At 35.5% G+C, this 25,185-nt stretch overlaps 1 protein-coding gene across 2 annotated transcripts; it reads right to left on the reverse strand.

Moving 5' to 3' along the window:
* Positions 1-2,174: 2,174 nt before the first annotated feature.
* LOC102807923 (ras-related protein Rab-24-like) lies at positions 2,175-25,183 on the reverse strand. Of its 2 annotated transcripts, none has more exons than XM_085504167.1 (8): positions 24,781-25,183; positions 17,578-17,646; positions 16,176-16,254; positions 13,365-13,432; positions 12,794-12,893; positions 11,372-11,422; positions 10,802-10,861; positions 2,175-7,346 (listed from the first exon to the last, which is right to left on the reverse strand). In XM_085504167.1, exons 1-8 carry the CDS (start codon positions 24,898-24,900, stop codon positions 7,288-7,290), a joined length of 606 nt encoding a protein of 201 aa, XP_085360293.1. In that variant the 5' UTR covers positions 24,901-25,183; the 3' UTR covers positions 2,175-7,287. The 2 variants fall into 2 exon arrangements, with proteins under 2 accessions (XP_085360293.1, XP_085360292.1); XM_085504166.1 differs by having other exon boundaries at positions 24,775-25,183.
* Positions 25,184-25,185: the final 2 nt, after the last annotated feature.

Here is a 25,185-nt window from a genome sequence, read left to right on the forward strand (position 1 = left end):
CAACAACATAGTGTCCATAATCACATTAACAAACCCTTGGCAACAACATAGTGTCCATAATCACATTACCAAACCCCTGGCCACAAAATAGTGTCCATAACCACAATAACAAACTCCTGGCCACAACATAGTGCCCATAACCACAATAACAAACCCTTGGCAACAATATAGTGTCCATAACCACATTAACAAACCCCTGGCCTCAAAATAGTGTCCATAATCACATTAACAAACTCCTGGCCACAAAATAGTGTCCATAATCACATTACCAGACTCCTGGCCACAATCTAGGGTCCATAACCACAATAACAAACCACTGGCCACAACATAGTGTCCATAACCACATTAACAAACCCCATGCCACAACATAGTGTCCATAACCACATTAGCAAGCCCTTGGCCACAAAATAGTGTCCATAATCACATTAACAAACCCCTGGCCACAAAATAGTGTCCATAATCACATTACCAGACTCCATGCCACAACATAGTGTACATAACCACATTAACAAACCCTTGGCCACAATATAGTGTCCATAACCACATTAACAAACCTGTGGTCACAATATAGTGTCCATAACCACATTAACAAACCCTTGGCCACAATATAATGTCCATAACCACATTAACAAACCCCATGCCACAACATTGTGTCCATGATCACATTAACAAACCCTTGGCCACAAAATAGTGTCCATAATCACATTAACAAACCCCTGGCCACAAAATAGTGTCCATAATCACATTACCAGACTCCATGCCACAACATAGTGTACATAACCACATTAACAAACCCTTGGCCACAATATAGTGTCCATAACCACATTAACAAACCTGTGGTCACAATATAGTGTACATAACCACATTAACAAACCTGTGGTCACAATATAATGTCCATAACCACATTAACAAACCCCATGCCACAACATTGTGTCCATGATCACATTAACAAACCCTTGGCTACAATATAGTGTCCATAACCACATTAACAAACCTGTGGCCACAATAAAGTGTCCATAACCACATTAACAAACCCCATGCCACAACAGTGTCCATAACCACATTAACAAACACTTGGCCACAATATAGTGTCAGTAACCTCATTAACAAACCCCTGGCCACAATATAGTGTCCATAATCACATTAACAAACCCTTGGCAACAATATAGTGTCCATGATCACATTAACAAACCCCTGGCCACAAAATAGTGTCCATAATCACATTAACAAACCCTTGGCCACAATATAGGGTCCATAATCACATTAACAAACCCTTTGCAACAATATAGTGTCCATGATCACATTAACAAACCCCTGGCCACAAAATAGTGTTCATAATCACATTAACAAACCCTTGGCCACAATATAGTGTCCATAACCACATGAACAAACCCCTGGCCACAACATAGTGTCCATAACCACATCAATAAACCTTTGGCCACAATATAGTGTCCATAATCACATTAAGGTAGAAGCCTACTCATAAATTATAAAACCCAGAATTTATTCATTTTGCAATAAATTGTACTCCAAGGCAATATAAGGATATTGACCTAAAAAAAGTTGGGAGAAATGGATGGTTGTATTTTAGTAGAAAGTCGCCATTTTGACACTATTATAACACTTTTACCACAAGTTCCTACAGCAGAGATATTATGCAATATCTAAAAATCTAGCCTGGTGACATAAGCTGAAAAAATCATATATTGTTAATGATGGAGTACCTTTTGTTGTTCTGAATTGTTAAAAAAATCTGGGTTGTAAAAAGTGTCAAAAAATGCAATTTTTCTTTAACATTATGTTCTATGGAATTGTTCTAAAATTAAAATTTGTTAAGAAATATTGGGACACGTTTCTCAAAAAGCGTAACTGTAACACAAAAAATAATGCTATTTCATTATACCATGGGACATTATCTTCATGATTGTACATAATAAACTAATAAACATTGTCATGCGATTTATGACCAATTTTGTCAAAAATTATGACTAGGCTTCTACCTTAACAAACCCCTGACCACAAAATAGTGTCCATAATCACATTAACAAACCCCTGGCCACAAAATAGTGTCCATAACCACATTAACAAAGCCTTGGCCACAATATAGTTTTCATAACCACATTAGCAAACCCTTGGCCACATCAAGTAACGCATCGTATTACTAACTTCAAATGTTCGTCATTCAGTGTTTTTATTATGTTTTACATAATGCGTACCAACTACACTCCAACCATGCTGTGTGTCACAATTCATTGACAAGTTTGACACGGTGAGGTTTAATTACAACTACTACATAATGTAGTTATAAATTAGTTAATTAGTTAGTTATAAAGTACTGTAAACACATCAGTATTGTTCTCCCAGTAGTACATAATTATATATTTTTCATGACTCATTCTCATTATACAATGTTATGTTTTGTCACTGTACAGTCGATGTATTGCCACCCACAGACAGGTGGTGGCATATATTTGTTTGAACTTGATTGAAAATAATTCATTAATAAAAATAACACAAGCACATTTTTAACAACAGATATATATTTGAAAATGGAAAATAAAAAAATGCTGATCTTGATTGGAAATGTTAGTGTTATAATTACTGTAAAACACAATATTCAATCACGTTCATACAACTCAAGCCTGCTGTACAGTTTTATCCTACTCATTTCCAGCAGGTGATGTGCAAAGCTAAAATGTTCAATTTATTCTTTAATGATAATAGGAAGAGAATAGGCAGAGAGGGAAGACTACATAGTGACACTGTATTATTTTAATGTCAGTGACATATCATTAATTGACTATTTAATAAACGCTGTTTTGAGAACATTTATAATATTAGTAGCAAATTTATATCACATTTATATTTACAAGAGTTCAAGCACTTACTGATGTATGTGTTGTATTACTGATAGTTAAAGTATAGCTATTAGGATGCTAACGGTAGTTAACTACCGATTTATTGAACTTTTGAGGAGTTTTAGGTGTTTTTTTGGATCCCCTTTGCGGGTTGTGTGTTACATAACATTGTATTAAAAGACAATACCTGTGGAATCATGTACATATCATAAATAACTACATGTTGCTTTCAAACACAAACACTCTGTTTAGCTCATTTATTAGACTGACCATGCAACCACACAGTGTCTTGATCTGAAAAAAAACGTTTTTTTTTGGTTTTGTTTTTTGTTATGAATGAAAAAACAAAACGAAAACTGTTAAAGCTTAGCGACAAGCCAAAAAGTAGTATTCCTGGTTAACATGGTTCAAAGTACAACCAATACATTATGGTATAACAATTACTGGTATGTGGTGTATTACTGGTGTATGTGGTGCAAGTACAGCCAATACACTTGGGTATGGCAATTACTTGTGTATGTGGTCCAAGCAAAGTCAATACACTATGGTATGGCAATTACTGGTATGTGGTGTATTACTGATGTGTGTGGTCCAAGCAAAGTCAATACACTATGGTATGGCAATTACTGGTATGTGGTGTATTACTGGTGTGTGTGGTCCAAGCAAAGTCAATACACTATGGTATGGCAATTACTGGTATGTGGTGTATTACTGGTGTGTGTGGTCCAAGCAAAGTCAATACACTATGGTATGGCAATTACTGGTGTGTGTGTGGTCCAAGCAAAGTCAATACACTATGGTATGGCAATTACTGGTATGTGGTATATTAATGGTGTGTGGTGTATTACTGGTGTATGTGGTGCAAGTACAGCCAATACACTTGGGTATGGCAATTACTTGTGTATGTGGTCCAAGCAAAGTCAATACACTATGGTATGGCAATTACTGGTATGTGGTGTATTACTGGTGTATGTGGTGCAAGCACAGTCAATGCACTATGGTATGGCAATTACTGGTATGTGGTGTATTTCAGGTGTATGTGGTTCAAAGTACAGTCAATACACTATGGTATGGCAATTACTGGTATGTGGTGTATTACTGGTGTACGTGGTGCAAGTACAGTCAATACACTTTGGTATAACAATTACTGGTACGTGGTGTATTACTGGTGTATGTGGTTCAAAGTACAGTCAATACACTATGGTATGGCAATTACTGGTATGTGGTGTATTACTGGTGTACGTGGTGCAAGTACAGTCAATACACTTTGGTATAACAATTACTGGTATGTGGTGTATTACTGGTGTACGTGGTGCAAGTACAGTCAATACACTATGGTATGGCAATTACTGGTATGTGGTGTATTTCAGGTGTATGTGGTTCAAAGTACAGTCAATACACTATGGTATGGCAATTACTGGTATGTGGTGTATTACTGGTGTACGTGGTGCAAGTACAGTCAATACACTTTGGTATAACAATTACTGGTATGTGGTGTATTACTGGTGTGTGTGGTTCAAAACACAGTCAATACACTTTGGTATAACAATTACTGGTATGTGGTGTATTACTGGTGTGTGGTGTATTACTGGTGTATGTGGTCCAAGCACAATCAATACACTATGGTATGGCAATTACTGGTATGTGGTGTGTTACTGGTGTGTGTGGTCCAAGCACAGTCAATACACTATGGTATGGCAATTACTGGTATGTGGTGTATTAATGGTGTATGTGGTGCAAGTACTGCCAATACACTATGGTATGGCAATTACTTGTGTATGTGGTCCAAGCACAGTCAATACACTATGGTATGGCAATTACTGGTATGTGGTGTATTACTGGTGTGTGTGGTCCAAGCAAAGTCAATACACTATGGTATGGCAATTACTGGTATGTGGTGTATTGTGTATGTGGTCCAAGCACAGTCAATACACTATGGTATGGCAATTACTGGTATGTGGTGTATTACTGGTGTGTGTGGTACAAGCACAGTCAATACACTATGGTATGGCAATTACTGGTATGTGGTGTATTACTGGTGTGTGTGGTCCAAGCAAAGTCAATACACTATGGTATGGCAATTACTGGTATGTGGTATATTAATGGTGTATGTGGTGCAACTACAGCCAATATACTATGGTATGGCAATTACTTGTGTATGTGGTCCAAGCACAGGCAATACACTATGGTATGGCAATTACTGGTATGTGGTGTATTAATGGTGTGTGTGGTCCAAGCAAAGTCAATACACTATGGTATGGCAATTACTGGTATGTGGTGTATTAATGGTGTGTGTGCTCCAAGCACAGTCAATACACTATGGTATGGCAATTACTGGTACATGGTGTATTACTGGTGTATGTGGTCCAAGCACAGTCAATACACTATGGTATGGCAATTAGTGGTATGTGGTGTATTACTGGTGTGTGTGGTCCAAGCATAGTTAATACACTATGGTATGGCAATTACTGGTATGTGGTGTATTACTGGTGTGTGTGGTTCAAAGCACAGTCAATACACTTTGGTATAACAATTACTGGTATGTGTGGTGCAAGTACAGTCAGTACACTCCAACATGGCTGCTTGTGTGCATATAGACATATAATATATGGAGACAGCAAAAGTACAAAGTACAACCAATACACTATGGTATAACAATTACTGGTACGTGGTGTATTACTGGTGTGTGGTTCAAAGCACAGTCAATACACTTTGGTATAACAATTACTGGTATGTGTGGTGCAAGTACAGCCAATACACTTGGGTATGGCAATTACTTGTGTATGTGGTCCAAACACAGTCAATACACTATGGTATGGCAATTACTGGTACATGGTGTATTACTGGTGTATGTGGTCCAAGCACAGTCAATACACTTTGGTATAACAATTACTGGTACGTGGTGTATTACTGGTGTGTGTGGTTCAAAGCACAGTCAATACACTTTGGTATAACAATTACTGGTATGTGGTGTATTACTGGTGTGTGTGATTCAAAGCACAGTCAATACACTATGGTATGGCAATTACTGGTACGTGGTGTATTACTGGTGTGTGGTTCAAAGCACAGTCAATACACTTTGGTATAACAATTACTGGTATGTGTGGTGCAAGTACAGTCAGTACACTCCAACATGGCTGCTTGTGTGCATATAGACATATAATATATGGAGACAGCAAAAGTACAAAGTACAACCAATACACTATGGTATAACAATTACTGGTATGTGGTGTATTACTGGTGTATGTGGTGCAAGTACAGCCAATACACTTGGGTATGGCAGATACTTGTGTATGTGGTCCAAGCAAAGTCAATACACTATGGTATAGCAATTACTGGTGTGTGTGGTGCAAGTACAGTCAATACACTATGGTATGGCAATTACTGGTATGTGGTGTATTACTGGTGTATGTGGTGCAAGTACAGCCAATACACTTGGGTATGGCAGATACTTGTGTATATGGTCCAAGCAAAGTCAATACACTATGGTATAGCAATTACTGGTGTGTGTGGTGCAAGTACAGTCAATACACTATGGTATGGCAATTACTGGTGTGTGGTGTATTACTGGTGTGTGTGGTCCAAGCAAAGTCAATACACTATGGTATAGCAATTACTGGTGTGTGGTGTATTACTGGTGTATGTTGTGCAAGCACAGTCAATACACTATGGTATAGCAATTACTGTTGTGTGGTGTATTACTGGTGTATGTGGTGCAAGCACAGTCAATACACTATGGTATAGCAATTACTGGTGTGTGTGGTGTAAGTACAGTCAGTACACTACAACATGGCTGCTTGTGTGCATATAGACATATAATATATGGAGACAGCACGAAAGATGCTAGAATAGTGAGATGATAAATTAACTTGGCCATCTTGTTAGACAGTCAGGTCCAGTGTGGTTTTGATTACAATTTACAGTTTTCCTGGCTTAGAATGAGTGTTACTGGTACATAGCAATATTGCACATACAGTTAATTGTACTCAACACTATCATAGATCTATAACATTCTATTTGAGTATCTGATAATTCCTTTCATAATAAACTAATATTAATTCACCTCATAGAAACCTCCTTTCCTGGAGTGTTAAACTATTGTCAGATAAAACATTTGTGATAAGATAAATAGGTTTGTCAACCTGTGTAGATAAGTTATAGTCTGTACTTCAGAGGTCTGTACTTCAGACAAAATAACAAACGATATCATAAAATGAATACATTAGAGATATATTTAGTGAGACTGTTTTAGTATTGATGCTAATCAGATATACAAACACCGAATACAGCAACAACATGAAAACATTATTCTTTTTTTGTGGAAAATTGTGTGAATTGACATTTCAATTGATGGATCCTGATTCGTGATATGATTCAATTAGAGATATTGTTCAATCAGAACGTGAGGAATGGTATATTCCCAGTGACATCAGCAGCAAAACTTCTTCTTGTAAGCACTTTCATACATATTCAATGTATTTGGTTCTTCTGCAAGAGTTAAAGAAAAAATAATTTAATATTGCATGAACTGCGTTTTTTTGACTCCCATGTGCGAAACACAAAATGGGAGTCTTTGCAGTTAGTGTGTCTGTATGTGTGTATGTGTGTATGTGTGTGTGTATGTGTGTCCGACTGTTCCACTGCTATCTCAAGAACCATACATCGGTTTTTGATGAAACTTGGTGCATAGATGCTCTGGGCCAATGCGCAGATTTGATTAGGTTTTGGTAAAAATCCATGCTCGTTAATTACCTATTTTGCATGATAATTAGCTAATTTTTAGCTGTTCTATGACTGTTCCACTGATATCTAAAGAACCACTCATTGGATTTTGATGAAACTTGGTACATAGATGCTCTGAACATATGCGCAGATTTGATTAATTTTTGGTAAAAATCCGTGCATATTAATTACCTAATTTGCATGATAATTAGCTATTTTTTAGTGGTTCCATGACTGTTCCACTGATATCTAAACAACCACTCATTGGATTTTGATGAAACTTGGTACATAGATGCTCTGAACTAATGCTAGGTTTTGATTAGTTTTTGGTAATAATCCGTGGATACTAATTACCTAATTTGCATAATGATTAGTCAATTTTCGGTTTTTCCACTGATATCTCAAGTACTAATCATCACATTTCAATGAAACTTGGTACATAGATGTCATATGACACTGCACAGACCTGATAGTTTTTATGGTAATATCAGTACATATTAATTACCTAATTTGCATATTTAATTAATTTTCAGCATTTGATATAAGTAGTTAGCATTACATTTCAATGAAACTTGGTACTTACATACTCAAGGACTATGCAGAGATTGATTGTTTTCGATAAATATTTGTGCATATTAATCACCTAATTTGCATAATTAGTTAATTTTCAGCTTTTCCACGGGTACCTCAAGTACTAATCATCGCATTTCAATGAAACTTGGTACATAGATCCTTTAGGACTATGCAGAGACCTGATTAGTTTTAGGGTAAATAATTGTGCATATTAATTACCTAATTTGCATAATTAATTTTCAGCTTTTCTACTGATATCTAAAGTACTAATCATCACATTTCAATGAATCTAGAATTATGCAGACCCAATTAGTTTCCGGTAAATATTTGTGCATATTAATCACCTAATTTGCATAATTAACCAACTTTCACACTGATATCTCAGGTACTATACATCACATATCAATGAATGTACATGGATGCTGTAGGACAATAGACAGACCTGAATAATTGTGGGTTAAAATCTGTACATATTAATTACCTAATTTGCATAATTAACCAATTTTAAGCTTTCACACTGATATCTAAAGTACCGTAAAAACTCCAAAATTTCGACCGGTTTTAAATAATTGGTGTTAGAAATGTGACGTGTTTTTAGAGTCAAAATTAAGGTGCATTTTCGGACGGTCGAATTTTTCAGAATAGAAATCAGCAAAAAAAAATGGGGATGATAGACAGTGTGCTTCATTAGTTTTTAAAAAATGCAATGTCGGTCAATTGACGTAAACTTCCTCATGTTTCACGGTAAAAGCAAAGGTCGTGGCCGAGTTGTAACTCAAAATCTAAACAAAGTCATCAATCAGTGAGTATTATGACAAGCAAAACAAAACATCAAGACGCGGAGAAGAGGTCAGCACAAAACTAATAGGTCAAAAGACAAAGCTGTCTCGCACTACCTAGGAAAACTTGCGAATGTTCGAAGTACAGGTACCCATTGGACAAAAGATACATGGAAGTTTAGCAAACGATCTCCCCGACCCAGTGCAATGTATCCGGTTAGAATCAAAGCTCACGTGTCCCTTATTTGAGGAACCAAATTCTGCCGTAAATTCGCCCTTGGATTAAAAAATAAAATGGGATTTAAGAAAATAAAATGGGACTTTTAAGGTGTATTTTGGCGTCATTTTTCGGACATTTCAATCAATCCTGCCGGCTAAAATAGAGTCTAAGTTTTACTGTAGTCATTGACGTCTGTCTATTCAAGAGTACACGTGTATGATTTTTATCGTGACCAGCGTGAGCGGGTAAGCTTCCTTTCGAGAATCAGCTGTTATCACTGTGAACAATGTTAAATTATTCTTCAGATGACCAGTTTATTTTTTAAAAACAACTAATTTTTTTATTTTAAAAAAATCATGCCGTTTTCGCATCAAAATCCAAGCCAAAATATCGTACTACAACATCAATCTCTTCCGCATTGCGTTCAATAACATTAACATATTTAAATAAGCTATGGTAATTTGAACACGTTGGCATCATCCAGCTTTTTGATTGGTTAATTAGCGATTTGACCTATTTGACCTAAGAGAACATGGCGGATATCCTACAGCATCAAACGTTTATACGAGACCGGAATCATTCGCTTACGATGAAACTAAGTTGACTTTTATTTGTATTTCATAACCATTCAACAAATTTATTTTGTGTACATTATTATAATCACTACTGAGTACAGTAATAATCAACAATTCAGAAACGCAGCATGCCGAGATTTTTGTGTTCGTTTTTATTTGAAACTTCGTTTATTTAGAATATATTTTCGTTACCAATAAAATAAAAATCTCTCAGTCAATCAGAAACCCGGATTCATGCCTTTGAGGAAGGTCCCGTTTGAACGCTCACATCGTTTTTTTTTTCGTTTGGGGGAAAACTAAAACTGGTCGCAATTTTCGAATAAGAATGAGTCGGCAATTTTTAGTGGAGTCGAAAATTTGGAAGTAAATAAAACACCGAAACCCGGCAAATAAATAGGTGGACGAATTTTTAGCGGGGTCGAAATTTTGGAGTTTTCACGGTGCTAATTATTCCATTTCAATGAAACTTAGTACAAAGATGCTCTAGGACAATGTACAAACCTAATTAGTTTGGGGTAAAAATCTGTTCATATTAATTCCCTAATAAGCATAATAATTCATAATTTTTTGGTTCTAATCACATTTCAATTAAACTTGGAGACATAGATTTTCTGTTACATTGCACAGACCTCATTAGTTTTACACTCAAATCTGGTCATATTAATTTTCTGATTTGCATAATTAGTTTTCAGCTAAGTAATTTCGAATTATATTTAATGTGTCTCCAATACTCTCAGCACATGGGAGTTCTTTCTAAGCTTTCTTTGATTTAGTTTATTTTTAAGAAAGCCAATTGAGTTACCAAATGAGTAATGAATGTTGGTACAAGGAGGATATACTACTAGTAGAACAAATCGATATATCGGCAAACAAAAGCCTTTTTTTTGCTATTCTTATATACTATGTGACCTGGCATATTATCCTGTATTTATTCATTTGGTGTTGCAAAGGTCATTTTGGTTCGAATTCACAAGGATTGAAAAAATATCAAAAGAACAAAATTAGAAAATGACTCAGAGATCCCAGTATAAAACGACAACCATGTGATCTCAGTGTTCAGTACTCAAAACTTACTTATTTCTAGGTTAGAAGGGTCATCTACAAAATCTTCGGCAATCTTTTGAAATAATTCCTCTGTAATAGAAACAGATCAAGTATTAGTATCCAGTGTATATCAACTACCGGTACACATAGCCAGCATATGAATATAATATTAAAGTATCATATCGAAGAATTCAAAATAATAATTAAATTTGATGAAGTAGAGGGGATGCATGGTGGATGAGACCACTGAGACGTCAATGCATGTGATGACAGAAAACAGTCAAACCTTTAGGCAGAAGAATGTTAAGGGTCTCATATATATAGACCTGTCCACTTCCAAATGACAACTTTCTGACACGGGTTTGGGTAAATGACCTTTTATGAAAAGTCCAAAATGACTGAAAGATAATCGCATGTTTGTGTTTTACTCTCGTCTACAGACTAGTTTAGGTTTGATTGATTACTATAAAAGACACAGACTTATTTTTTTGAAAGCAGCAGTTATTATGACAGCATGATTTGGCTGCATATACTGCTATCATTCAGAAATCTAAATATGCATGGCCCAAGCTTAGCAATCACTCACACAAACAAACTTACTTATGTGATATCCTGTTTTACTGCTGGTTTCCATAACTTGAGCATGGATTTCTGCGGAAATAATATATTTCAAATTTGTAAACATTGATATGGGTTAATGTATATATACCAACAGCACAAGGAAATAACACTGAATACACGGTAAGGTAAATAAAGATAAGCATGTAACATTGATATACCAGTTGGCAAGACTTGTCTTGACTCAATTATAATACCACAATAATATCAACAAAAGTTTACAATAGGATTATATATTTATATTTAGTTAGTAACAACATTGATCTACTGTCCATTCTCTGCCAATACAGTGTTCTCCCCAGTATGTTAACAGTGCTTTGATTTGCCGCCACACCGGTCTGACACCGCCACGGTGGTTAGCAAGACCGCAATAGTGCTATTTTCATTGGGGATCTCGTCACGCTGGTCGGCCCGACCGGCACTCAAAATTAGCTATCACCATGGAAACGGTCAACTAATGCGTCACAACTATCAAAAATAATTGCTCCCGATAAAACTAATTCAAATTTTACGTTTTTTTCATATAAAAAAAAAAAGTAACATTTTTTGCATGGCATCATGACTGAGTAAGAGGAATTATTGGTATAACTGGTGTATAACATCGCGAAGTAAGTTATGTCACGTCGTAACTTAGATGATTGCTTGGAAGTGTTAATTGTTCGTTCATTACTGTAAATGTAAACGTTGTAGAAGCTGATGGTCGGAATAATAACCAGCAATCCGCCGAATAATTATGTGGTCGAGAATTTTGTAGTAAATAAGATCATGAAAGTCGTGAACATAATCCTGATGAGTTTCATTTAACCTTTTACAATTTATTTGTTTCATTTTAGTCTGCAGCATTTGCATTTCGAGAATGTTTCATTTTTAAATTCAAACTCTTCTAAAATTATGAAACGTAATATTTCGACTCCAATAAAAAAAATATTTGCACTGAGACCGAGCTCATTAATATTACAAAAGTGCCCAAAATAAAAGTGTTTATAACACTGTGTGAAGCAAATAAATATCTGCCACTTTGTTTTTGAAAATATATGTTGTTTATTGTGTGGGTGTAAATATGCTTTGGTCAATTTCTATTATTATGCAAATGCTATGCAAATTAATCCGCCACAGTGGTTTAAAATCCTGGGGGGAACACTGCACTAGGATGTTTGAAATTACATCATATATAAAACAATAATAACATAAAGGTAAAAAAAGAAGAAAGAAAAGTAGACATGATTAAGTTTATCACACCTACTACACACTCAGCATAGCAGATCTGTATGAAATTTGACAAAAAGTTTCCTGCCCTTGAGCACGATATTGGGCTAATCATCTTCTGTCTTTTGTCAGTAGTCTTTCTTTTCATTCCAGCCCCAAACAATTATTATTTTCAAGAACATTTTATTTATGTCTTACCGTCAGCAAAATCTGTTGTCATGTGGTAATCTACTTTTCTATTCTTCTTATCATTCTCAACAAGATCATACTTTGTACCAGACAGGTAAATTTTACAGTGCTAAGGAAAAAAAAATTGAAAAATATTTGACAATGTATCATCCCAATTGAACAGTGAGCAGTTAAACTCTTACTATCAAGTTGCCCTCCAATGAGTCCAATTTTAAAAGGATCCCAAGTCCTAATGGAATCCGAAAAATCAAGTTGAGACAGCTTCTTGACTGCTGGCAAAAGAAACACATGAAATTGTATATGACTATGCAGATGTCTTGAGGCACAAATGAAAAAGTTTTTGACCTTGATTTCTGTTATTTTACGCTTCTTTTCTTTCATTTTACTAAGAACTATACTATAATAAGATGTTTTTCAAAGTCACTATATATCAATGTATGAATTTCTGTTGCATCAATGATGAGTCTGTGAATTAACACTACTGGTTGCATTATCAACATGCACCAGTGGTGCATCATATAAGCTTAGAGGCCTTGCTGAGAGCTACATTTTGGGAGCATAATCTGATTTGAAAACACACCTCTTCATTGGTCTTCAGTTCATTCACCCAAAACCTTGTCCTTTCAAAACTAGTGTAATCTGTTAAATCTGCCAATATACAAGAATTGTTCGGTTAGAACACAGTCCCCCACTATCATGATAGAGGGACTGTGGTTAGAATGCTATAAGTGTCGTCAAATAAAAGCATGCATGACCTATCGAGTTAGTCATTAAGAATAAATAAGTGGAACAAGCATACATGTATAAATGGGAATATCTCAATGCATCTATCGATCCAGGGGAGTAAGTGTGGACGGGATAGAGAACTTTTACCTTTATTTTATTATCGTATCACAATGCCAACCTAAAGAATCCAACGTGTTAAAATCCCCATCTACTAAGGATCTGACATATGTCAAAATCCTTACCCAAGTAATTTGATGTGTCAAAAATACCCAAAATATCTGACATGTCAAAATCCTCACGAATGAGATGAAATTCCACTGTCGATTCATTACAGGAGCTATAAAATTTCCTATATACAAGTAAATAATGGCATTCAACAGTGTGTGTGTGTGTGCGCGCATGTGTGGTACCAATGTTGTGACGACTTCAATTTAACTTTACACCGACTTGTGATGACAGGACCTACATTGTGACGACCCTCACTATTTCCATAATTTATATTAATATTTAATCAAATTTAAGTCCAGTTTGCGAAGCTTAGGTTTAGTAAAGGGGGAAGGTAAGGTTCAATTTATATTATTATTAATATAATTGTACCATACCTTCCCACTTTACTGAACCTAAGCTTCGCAAACATTTCTATCTTATGTCATGGGATATTCACCTTTTATTTAATTAAACTTAATTAAAACGCAACCCTTTATGGGAACATGTTTTAGTCAAGTTCATATCGCAACTATATTAAAAGTTAATTCAAGTATATTAAAAGTTAATGAAATGTGTGTCATTACAACGATGGTAGGACGTGAAGATTTGTGTGTGCGTGTGGGGAGGGAGGGGGTTGTTACCGGTAGCTTTTCTGCTCATATTCCCCCAATAGTTGAGACACACTATTTACCATAGCATATATACATGTATCGGCATAATGAGAATCATGTTGAGCCACAATACTTACCATAGCATATATACATGTATTAGCATAGTGAGAATCATGTTGAGCCACAATACTTACCATAGCATATATACATGTATTAGCATAGTGAGAATCATGCTGAGCTACAATACTTACCATAGCATATATACATGTATTAGCATAGTGAGAATCATGTTGAGCTACAATACTTACCATAGCATATATACATGTATTAGCATAGTGAGAATCATGCTGAGTTACAATACTTACCATAGCATATATACATGTATTAGCATAGTGAGAATCATGTTGAGCTACAATACTTACCATAGCATATATACATGTATTAGCATAGTGAGAATCATGCTGAGTTACAATACTTACCATAGCATATATACATGTATTAGCATAGTGAGAATCATGTTGAGCTACAATACTTACCATAGCATATATACATGTATTGGCATAGTGAGAATCATGTTGAGTTACAATACTTACCATAGCATATATACATGTATTAGCATAGTGAGAATCATGTTGAGCTACAATACTTACCATAGCATATATACATGTACTGGCATAGTGAGAATCATGTTGAGTTACAATACTTACCATAGCATATATACATGTATTAGCATAGTGAGAATCATGTTGAGCTACAATACTTACCATAGCATATATACATGTACTGGCATAGTGAGAATCATGTTGAGCTACAATACTTACCATAGCATATATACATGTACTGGCATAGTGAGAATCATGTTGAGCTACAATACTTACCATAGCATATATACATGTACTGGCATAGTGAGAATCATGTTGAGCTACAATACTTACCATAGCATATATACATGTACTGGCATAGTGAGAATCATGTTGAGCTACAATACTTACCATAGCATATATACATGTACTGGCATAGTGAGAATCATGTTGAGCTACAATACTTACCATAGCATATATACATGTACTGGCATAGTGAGAATCATGTTGAGCTACAATACTTACCATAGCATATATACATGTACTGGCATAGTGAGAATCATGCTGAGCTACAATACTTACCATAGCATATATACATGTATTAGCATAGTGAGAATCATGTTGAGCCACAATACTTACCATAGCATATATACATGCACTGGCATAGTGAGAATCATGTTGAGCCACAATACTTACCATAGCATATATACATGTATTAGCATAGTGAGAATCATGTTGAGTTACAATACTTACCATAGCATATATACATGTACTGGCATAGTGAGAATCATGTTGAGCTACAATACTTACCATAGCATATATACATGTAAAAGCATAGTGAGAATCATGTTGAGCTACAATACTTACCATAGCATATATACATGTATTAGCATAGTGAGAATCATGTTGAGCTACAATACTTACCATAGCATATATACATGTACTGGCATAGTGAGAATCATGTTGAGCTACAATACTTACCATAGCATATATACATGTACTGGCATAGTGAGAATCATGTTGAGCTACAATACTTACCATAGCATATATACATGTACTGGCATAGTGAGAATCATGTTGAGCTACAATACTTACCATAGCATATATACATGTACTGGCATAGTGAGAATCATGTTGAGCTACAATACTTACCATAGCATATATACATGTACTGGCATAGTGAGAATCATGTTGAGCTACAATACTTACCATAGCATATATACATGTACTGGCATAATGAGAATCATGTTGAGCTACAATACTTACCATAGCATATTATAGCAGCTTTGGCACCTCTGTAATATATTCTACTCATGGCTTCATATCTTTCTGACCCTGCTGTGTCCTATTGACGAATATATTGTATATTAGTACAGTACTATTTTGATTGACTGGATTTGCGCTAATATTGAAATGCTCTAAAATGGTCGAAACAAACAACTGACAACAAACAGATGATGATGAGAAACCTGTAAATATTGTATTTTATAGTTATATAATGTAGATAATATAAAGCTATAATTACTGCTTGTTAGCAGTGTAGTTGGTGATTCTAATACTTAGCCATTGCCGTTTGAACTGTTTTCAGGCCTTGATTTCTCAACGTAGAATGAAACAGTTACATTGTACAAACACGATTAACATAATCTCTGTTTGTTTGTTTGAATGTGATTCACATGTTATCCCAAATAACAACATTTGCTTTGATTGCTGTGTAAAGTGAAACCCCATTTCGAAATGAAAAAAGAACAAGCATGCTAGGCTGGGATGCTTCAACTAGATATTACATTACTGGTATACCATGTAAGACGGTTTGATTTTAATAATAAAATGAACAAGCATGCTAGGCTGGGATGCTTCAACTAGATATTACATTACTGGTATACCTTGTAGGACGGTTTGATTTTAATAATAAAATGAACAACATTTGGGATTTATGTAATGCTATGCACATGTCTTAAAACAACAAGTTCAGTTTGTGAAAAGTGACAAAACTTGACTTTGGCAGTCAAAAGTTAAAGAGATGTGACTATGAAAGTGATGTACCGGTAGTTGTTGTGGTCAGGTGATTAAATAAGAGATGCATCAATTGAATTCCATGGTATGCAGTCAACAATAACAATATTTTTGCGACATTCAAAAACACAAAAATATCAGCGCATTCCAAAAAACGAATACCTTGTCTTTTGAAAATGGTCTTGCAGCTGAACTTGGCTCTAATGAATACAGTGACACAATTGTTTAGGATAGCTATACTACAGGTAGTAAAATGTTTTGGAGATGGTCTGAATTGAAAAAATTATGATTTATTTTTATTTTATTTTTTGTTTGTTTTTAAAATTATGTTCCGACAGTTCGACAGTTCCGAACATTGAATGCCATATTCACGTTTGGGACTACATGACAGGGCTGTATTGCCATCTATCTATAAAATGGCATTTATTATGCTATCCTGGCGTTAACCAGGCTTGGTCAAACACAAGCACCTGCGAGTGATAATTAGCTTTTCTGGCTCTTGATTTAGGCACCGATTATCGAGTGGAGTGATCCCTCACCTCATATTGTAAGGTCTGACTAATTATGCAAACAATATTTTCTGTGTGAATAACACTCCAGTGGTAATTATTCATTTTTAATCAAACTGAAAGAAAAGATTTAAGATGCTTACCCAAATTCCCATTGTAATCATTTTCCCACCAATTTCCACTTTTTTAGCACCAAACGCTGCCCCTATTGTCTGTAAGAAAAAAGTCACCAGATATATGATGGACACATGGACAGAAAGCAGCCAATCAGAAAAAACTATTTCCAGCAAGATAGTCAGCAACATGCAGCACGGACAGAATGATACAATTAGATTACCTCATATCAGATCTCATCAAGATATTTTAACCTACATGTATGGGCTCGCCTGGGCGTGATAATAGACAGTTTTTCGTTCACTGTAAGATCCTGCGTTATGAATAAAATTGAACGTAAAAACAGGACAATGTCATAGTGCCACCAAAACAGTACACTGGATTCAACAAACATTTTGTATTATGGAGGGTATTATGAGGGTATTATGAGGGTATTATGGAGGGTATTATGAGGGTATTATGGAGGGTATTATGGAGGGTATTATGGAGGGTATTATGGAGGGTATTATGAGGGTATTATGGAGGGTATTATGAGGGTATTATGGAGGGTATTATGAGGGTATTATGGAGGGTATTATGGAGGGTATTATGGAGGGTATTATGAGGGTATTATGGAGGGTATTATGGAGGGTATTATGAGGGAATTATGGAGGGTATTATGAGGGTATTATGAGGGTATTATGGAGGGTATTATGGAGGGTATTATGAGGGTATTATGAGGGTATTATGGAGGGTATTATGAGGGTATTATGGAGGGTATTATGGAGGTATTATGAGGGTATTATGAGGGTATTATGGAGGGTATTATGGAGGGTATTATGGAGGGTATTATGGAGGGTATTATGAGGGTATTATGAGGGTATTTCAAAACTTAATTGCTATCCACATTTGGTGATGGTCATTTTTGATGAAGTACAGGGATCTCATATTCTACTCTGAAAATCAACACTATGAAATTGATTTATCAAAAAAAAATTCAAGTTCAAAATCAAACCATTTGATTTTTGCGGCAGATGTTGGTTCCATGCTTTCACATATTAGACAGGTGAACAGAAACCACCTATTGCAAAGTATGATAACTGTGAGGAGTGAGATATACACATCATTGTCTGAAAAACCTTCATGGATAGTCAGAATGAATGGGGAAAATTTTATTAGCAGGCCATGTGTTAAAAGTAGTAAAAGAAAAAAATGACATAATTACTTAGTGTTTTGATGGACAGCCAGGATACCTCAAGGGTTGTCTGAGGCTAGCCCTAATGCAGTAATGTGTTTCCTTAGAGTACTGATCTATGAAATATATTTACTCCATTTCATAGAAGCATGAATATTTTTTATGTAAATTTATATAAAATATTCACCACCCAGTCCTATACTTTGCTAAACTGATAGTTATCATACACAAGAGAATAATTACCAAAGTACATGTAAACAATAATGTTAAGCTGAAAAAGTCTGGTACATGTATGAAGCATTGAATAACAGCTCCAGCCTTGGTCATAACACCATCAGATCACGTATAAACATATCTGGTAGCTTACTGAACAAAATTCTGGCATACAACCACCAAGTTATTTATTATGATAATGTTGTCAGTTATGTTAACTTTTTATGGTAAAACAAATGCAAAAATAGTAATTTGAGTTTGTATTTTATACATGTAATCTTAGCAATTAGTAACATTATATGTTTATTTTCTGAACAATTATGTGAATATTTATTATAAAATGAATGAATGAATGAATTCAGCACCATCAAGCAATCATTATAAGACTTGCTAATTATACCCCAATTGCTTTAACACATGCCTGCTGACGCCGTTTTTGTCCATTCATTTTGACTATTCAGGGAGTCTTTCAGCGGGCAATGTGTTACACACAGAAAAGACAACAGCTATCTGTCTCAACAAATCAAAACAATTGCACACTTTGTCATAATTTCACTATAATTAATTATTCAAAGAAAGCTTAGAAAGAACTCCCATGTGCTGAGAGTATTGGAGACACATTAAATATAATTTGAAATTACTTAGCTTAAAACCAATTATGCAAATCAGAAAATTAATATGAACAGATTTGAGTGTAAAACTAATGAGGTCTGCACAATGTAACAGAAAATCTATGTACCAAGTTTAATTGAAATGTGATTAGAACCAAAAAATTTAGAATTATTACGCTAATTAGGGAATTAATATGAACAGATTTTTATCCCAAACTAATTAGGTTTGTTCATTTTTACCAAAAACTAATCAAATCTGCGCATATATTCAGAGCATCTATGTACCAAGTTTCATCAAAATCCAATGAGTGGTTCTTTAGATATCAGTGGAACTGTCATAGAACAGCTAAAAATTAGCTAATTATCATGCAAATTAGGTAATTAACGAGCATGGATTTTTACCAAAACCTAATCAAATCTGCGCATTGGCCCAGAGCATCTATGCACCAAGTTTCATCAAAAACCAATGTATGGTTCTTGAGATAGCAGTGGAACAGTCGGACACACATACACACACACAACTAACTGCAAAGACTCCCACTATGTGCTTTGCACATGGGAGTCAAAAATGAAAAAAGGCTCTTTTTGCAAATAAGCACAGACACTAGCGAAAACATGCAATTCACTCGGCTTCTTTAATGTGCATTTGAACTTCATCGCATATCACACCTGTGCAAACCCCAATCTTAGAAATTGTTGGTATAATGTCATACTGTAAAATCATTTATTTTCACTGACATTTAATTTCACTATTTCCATCTTTACGAATTTGACAGAGAATCAACGAGTTCAATTGTCACCTTACATGTTCACATCAATTTAATTGAGTGGATTTTACTGATATCAGCGGAAATAGCGAAAATAAAATCTAGTGAATATTCAATGCATTACAGTATAGACAAATACAGACTATAGGATACATAGACCAGAAACAGTTTCTTTTGTACCCCTACCCCTAACCATAACCCTCATACCAATCACCCCAATTCAATTGTATATGCCCCCTCTGGATAACTATAGAAGGGGCATCTACAATTAAATTGGGGAGCACTGGAGGGTAGGGGTAGGGTGTTAGGGTTGGGGGTGTACAAAAGTAACTTTTTCCGGCAGAGCTCCAGAAGGAGTACCTACACTTTATGCAATTTTTTTTAAAATTATGCTAATTTATTCATGACGTAGCAGTTTCTGTGCTCATGAATATTCATTAATTTGTGGGTCAATACATTTTTAAAGGGGCGATATATTACTTTTGGGGGAAGAGTTAGAAAGGGGGATCAGTAATCATTAGGGGGTCAATACAAAAGAAGGGACCCATTTGGAGAGCAGCCATGCTCCTCGTGTCTGTTGTTGCACATGACCTACAGCTGTCAACTGTGTTCGTTCTTCGACTGTGTTCGTTCTTCGACGACTTCCATGTGGGGTAGTATTCTTGTGTTCTGTTTTCCTGACTTGAGTTTTTGAATCTGCTGTTTATGTTTTTAACATCTTTCATGTCTTTTGTAGGAGTGTCCAATCCGTGATTCGAACTTGCGATCTTTGAGTTCCCAGCGCACTGTCTTGTCCACTGTACCACGAGTGTCTTCACACAGGAGTTAGGATTTAAGTCCTATTCATAGGAGCACTGTCTTCACTAGCATTCAAAACTCTAACTAAACATACTGGATTCGAACCAGCGATCGCTCACATTGCTGACATAGTACAAATCAACTGAGCTATGTGGGTAGTCATGCAAACTAAATAATTTGTTGTCATAATTAGCTTTATTGCCAAATGGTGTTTGCGAGAAAAAGATGGGCAGGCAAGGGAATTTTACCCAGGTCCTCCTGATCACTATGTAGAGAACTGACCCACAAGACCACAATGGATTGACTGGATGTGTTTGCATTTGATAAGACTATATAGTGTGTATATATATAGAAATACAACATATTTCTATTATTGAGTTACAATTGTCCAAAAAATTGCCAATTTTGTGTTTTTACTTGTGTAAACTATATGCATGCCATAACCCGTTAGTGTACATCTTGCCAATTGGGTGTTTGCCATTTGCGTTGCCCATACCTGACCCGACCCTAACCCTAATGTCAAGACACGTTCCTGTTAATAATTCCGTTGCCCATACCTGACCCGACCCTAACCCTAATGCCAAGACACGTTCCTGTTTATAATTGCTCAATAATGATACTCTGTTGTGCACTGTCTGCTGGTAAGTTGCATTGATGTCAACTGATTAAACAAGTCGCGTTTAAGTAATTTCCACTATTAACAAGTGGTTAAATTGTGACAATAAATGTGTGGAAAATATTTGAGATTAATTTTGGTGTAGACAGCTCTCGTTTAATTATTTTACACCATTACAAGTTGTTAAATTGAGAGAATAAATGTGCGGGCAAATATTTTAGACTTATTTTGGTGTAGACAGCTCTCGTTTAATTATTTTACACCATTACAAGTTGTTAAATTGAGAGAATAAATGTGCGGACAAATATTTTAGACTTATTTTTGTGTAGACATCTCTCGTTTGATTAATTCCCACAATTACATGTTGTTAAATTGAGAGAATAAATGTGCGGACAAATATTTTAGACTTATTTTGGTGTAGACAGCTCTCGTTTAATTATTTTACACCATTCCAAGTTGTTAAATTGAGAGAATAAATGTGCGGACAAATATTTTAGACTTATTTTGGTGTAGACAGCTCTCGTTTAATTATTTTACACCATTACAAGTTGTTAAATTGAGAGAATAAGTGTGCGGACAAATATTTTAGACTTATTTTGGTGTAGACAGCTCTCGTTTGATTAATTCCCACAATTACAAGTTGTTAAATTGAGAGAATAAATGTGCGGACAAATATTTTAGACTTATTTTGGTGTAGACAGCTCTCGTTTAATTATTTTACACCATTACAAGTTGTTAAATTGAGAGAATAAATGTGCGGACAAATATTTTAGACTTATTTTGGTGTAGACAGCTCTCGTTTAATTATTTTACACCATTACAAGTTGTTAAATTGAGAGAATAAATGTGCGGACAAATATTTTAGACTTATTTTGGTGTAGACAGCCCTCGTTTAATTATTTTACACCATTACAAGTTGTTAAATTGAGAGAATAAATGTGCGGACAAATATTTTAGACTTATTTTGGTGTAGACAACTCTCGTTTAATTATTTTACACCATTACAAGTTGTTAAATTGAGAGAATAAATGTGCGGACAAATATTTTAGACTTATTTTGGTGTAGACAACTCTCGTTTAATTATTTTACACCATTACAAGTTGTTAAAGGCCCAATTCACTTGCCCCGGGCAAGTGAGAATTGGAGGTGTGGCTATACTAATGAGTGTTGTTAATCACTTGCATAGCCTATGACGCATCCTGTTTCAGCGGTCCACCATCACGTGACTTTGATTGACAGTAGTTAATTATTCAAGATTAGTAGCGTGTCCCTTTCGCCGGTTCGAGTTTTTGACTTTTATCCGCCAAAATCTCAGCTCGTACACTATTTATTGTCATAAATACTACACACAGTCACTGCTGTGATATTCATAGCCACATACATCCACTTTGTCATGAGATAATCGACCTGTAAGCTAAAGAAAACACGTTTTTACCGGAGTTTGGCTGGAGCTGTTTACTACAGCGTGACAAGCAAGGAAATAATCCCTATTGTTTAGGACCGTATTTATAGTATACCTGGGCCTTTAAATTGAGAGAATAAATGTATGGACAAGTATTTGAAACTTATTTTGGTGTAGACAACTCTCATTTGATTAATTCCAACAATTACAAGTTCTTAAATTGACAGAATGAATGTATGGACAAATATTGACCATTATATTTGTGAGTAAATACCTGTTGTTTAATTAATTTCCACCTCTACAAGGTTGAGAGAATAAATGTGTCGACAAATATTTAATACTTATTTAGGTGTAAGAACTCGTGTTTGACCAACTTCCACCATTGCAAGTTGTTAAAATAATGAAATAAATATACTGGTATCATTGGATATTTGATTTAATTGTGAAACTTTCTAACAAAATGTTAACTGCTGGCTTCGAACCCTCAATCAACAATTCCGCAGACACAGTATAAATTCAACAACACCACAGAAGATATTCGTCTGTTGCCTGAATTGTTTTCGTAATATAGGGAACGCCATCGACACTTTAACAAAACTTACCTTGACTTGGGTCTTGTTTATCTCTTGTCACAATCTGGAAACTGTTGAACAAATTGTGCGTCGTCCAGTTTAAGACGTTAGTTATTTTATTATTTATTCATTCAGTTTTGTATGGTGGAGTTTTGTGAGGTTTATTATTATTTTTTTGCGACGTTCTTTGTTTACTTGTTTACGGTTTGAGAGATTTCAGTTTATTTGATTTACGTTTTTACGGTAGCTCTGAGCGGGACTCGAACCCACTGTCTTTTCAAGCTAATTTTGTTTTATTTTGATGGCACGCTTGTGTACCACGCCACGACGTTGGTCGTTAAGTGGTGTTCATTTTTCTAACTACTCCAGTGTTCCGATGAGTTGAACGGAAAAGCCAAAACGATTGCTGGTTTCTGATTGCTTCGGTTCTGGTGAGTGTGTATCTAGTGTGATTCGAACCCATGTCGTTTGTATTGGGCGTTTTTTTATTTCCCATGTTGGCTACGCCGTAATATGCAACCACTTCCCCGTTTTATTGTGATTTTGAGTGTTTAATGATGTCTTCCTCACCCGTCACGCCATGACCCAGTTTCAACCACACGGCCATTTTGCAACACAGTTCGTGACCCTCGGCGTCACCCGACTGACTATACGAGCGTTCTGTTCAACTGTTAAGCTAGGATTTATTACCGTTATTATCATTATATTGTCACGTAATTTGTTTTACCTTATGTGTAATGTCTTAAGTATCTTTATTGTAATTTGTATATACCAATTCGTATATACCGAGGAAACGACCCCGATTGAAGGTCATGTATTTTATGACGTCACCAATTCGTGTGTAGGTACTGCTTCTAGATCTGTGCCCTGTTGACAATTAATAGACAAACATATTTTCTTTTTTAAAACAAAAACAAACAAACTTTAAACCTTAAAACCATATGCCTTATTTCAATACTTAGCATGATGAGAGACGTCTCTAGTACGTCCATGGCACGATGGACGCATAAACCATGGTATGATGTATACCACCAAATATCACACAACATACTAGTATTATTGATATCACGTACACTTACGTTTTGGTAGGGCACATCTCCGTGAAACCTGTCGTGCAGGTACCTTTCCACGAGACTAGTCTTCCCTCCGTATTCTTTGCCGAGAAGAACAACTTTGAGATCTACACGGCTGCCAGCCATGACGTGTAGATTACTAACAGTTCGATCAAACAACGCTATACACTCCCTATTCTATGATTATGAAAATATCGAGACTTATCTTCCGTGTTCCACAATTTCAACTACGGATTTCAATAACAAATCAGAGACGAATCTTTACCGAGACTGTTCTCAACGCATCTTTGGTATATCAGGTTTACTGCAGGCGACAATACGAGGTCATACGATGCTTCATTAGTGGGAAACCCTCTTGAATTAGTTGTGATGTCACCGACGAGTTCTATGGTTCCATTTAAGTTTTTCTAT

This window comes from Saccoglossus kowalevskii, chromosome 10 (genome assembly GCF_978046115.1).
Source record: "Saccoglossus kowalevskii chromosome 10, keSacKowa6.1, whole genome shotgun sequence".
Classification (NCBI taxonomy): Eukaryota; Metazoa; Hemichordata; class Enteropneusta; family Harrimaniidae; genus Saccoglossus; species Saccoglossus kowalevskii.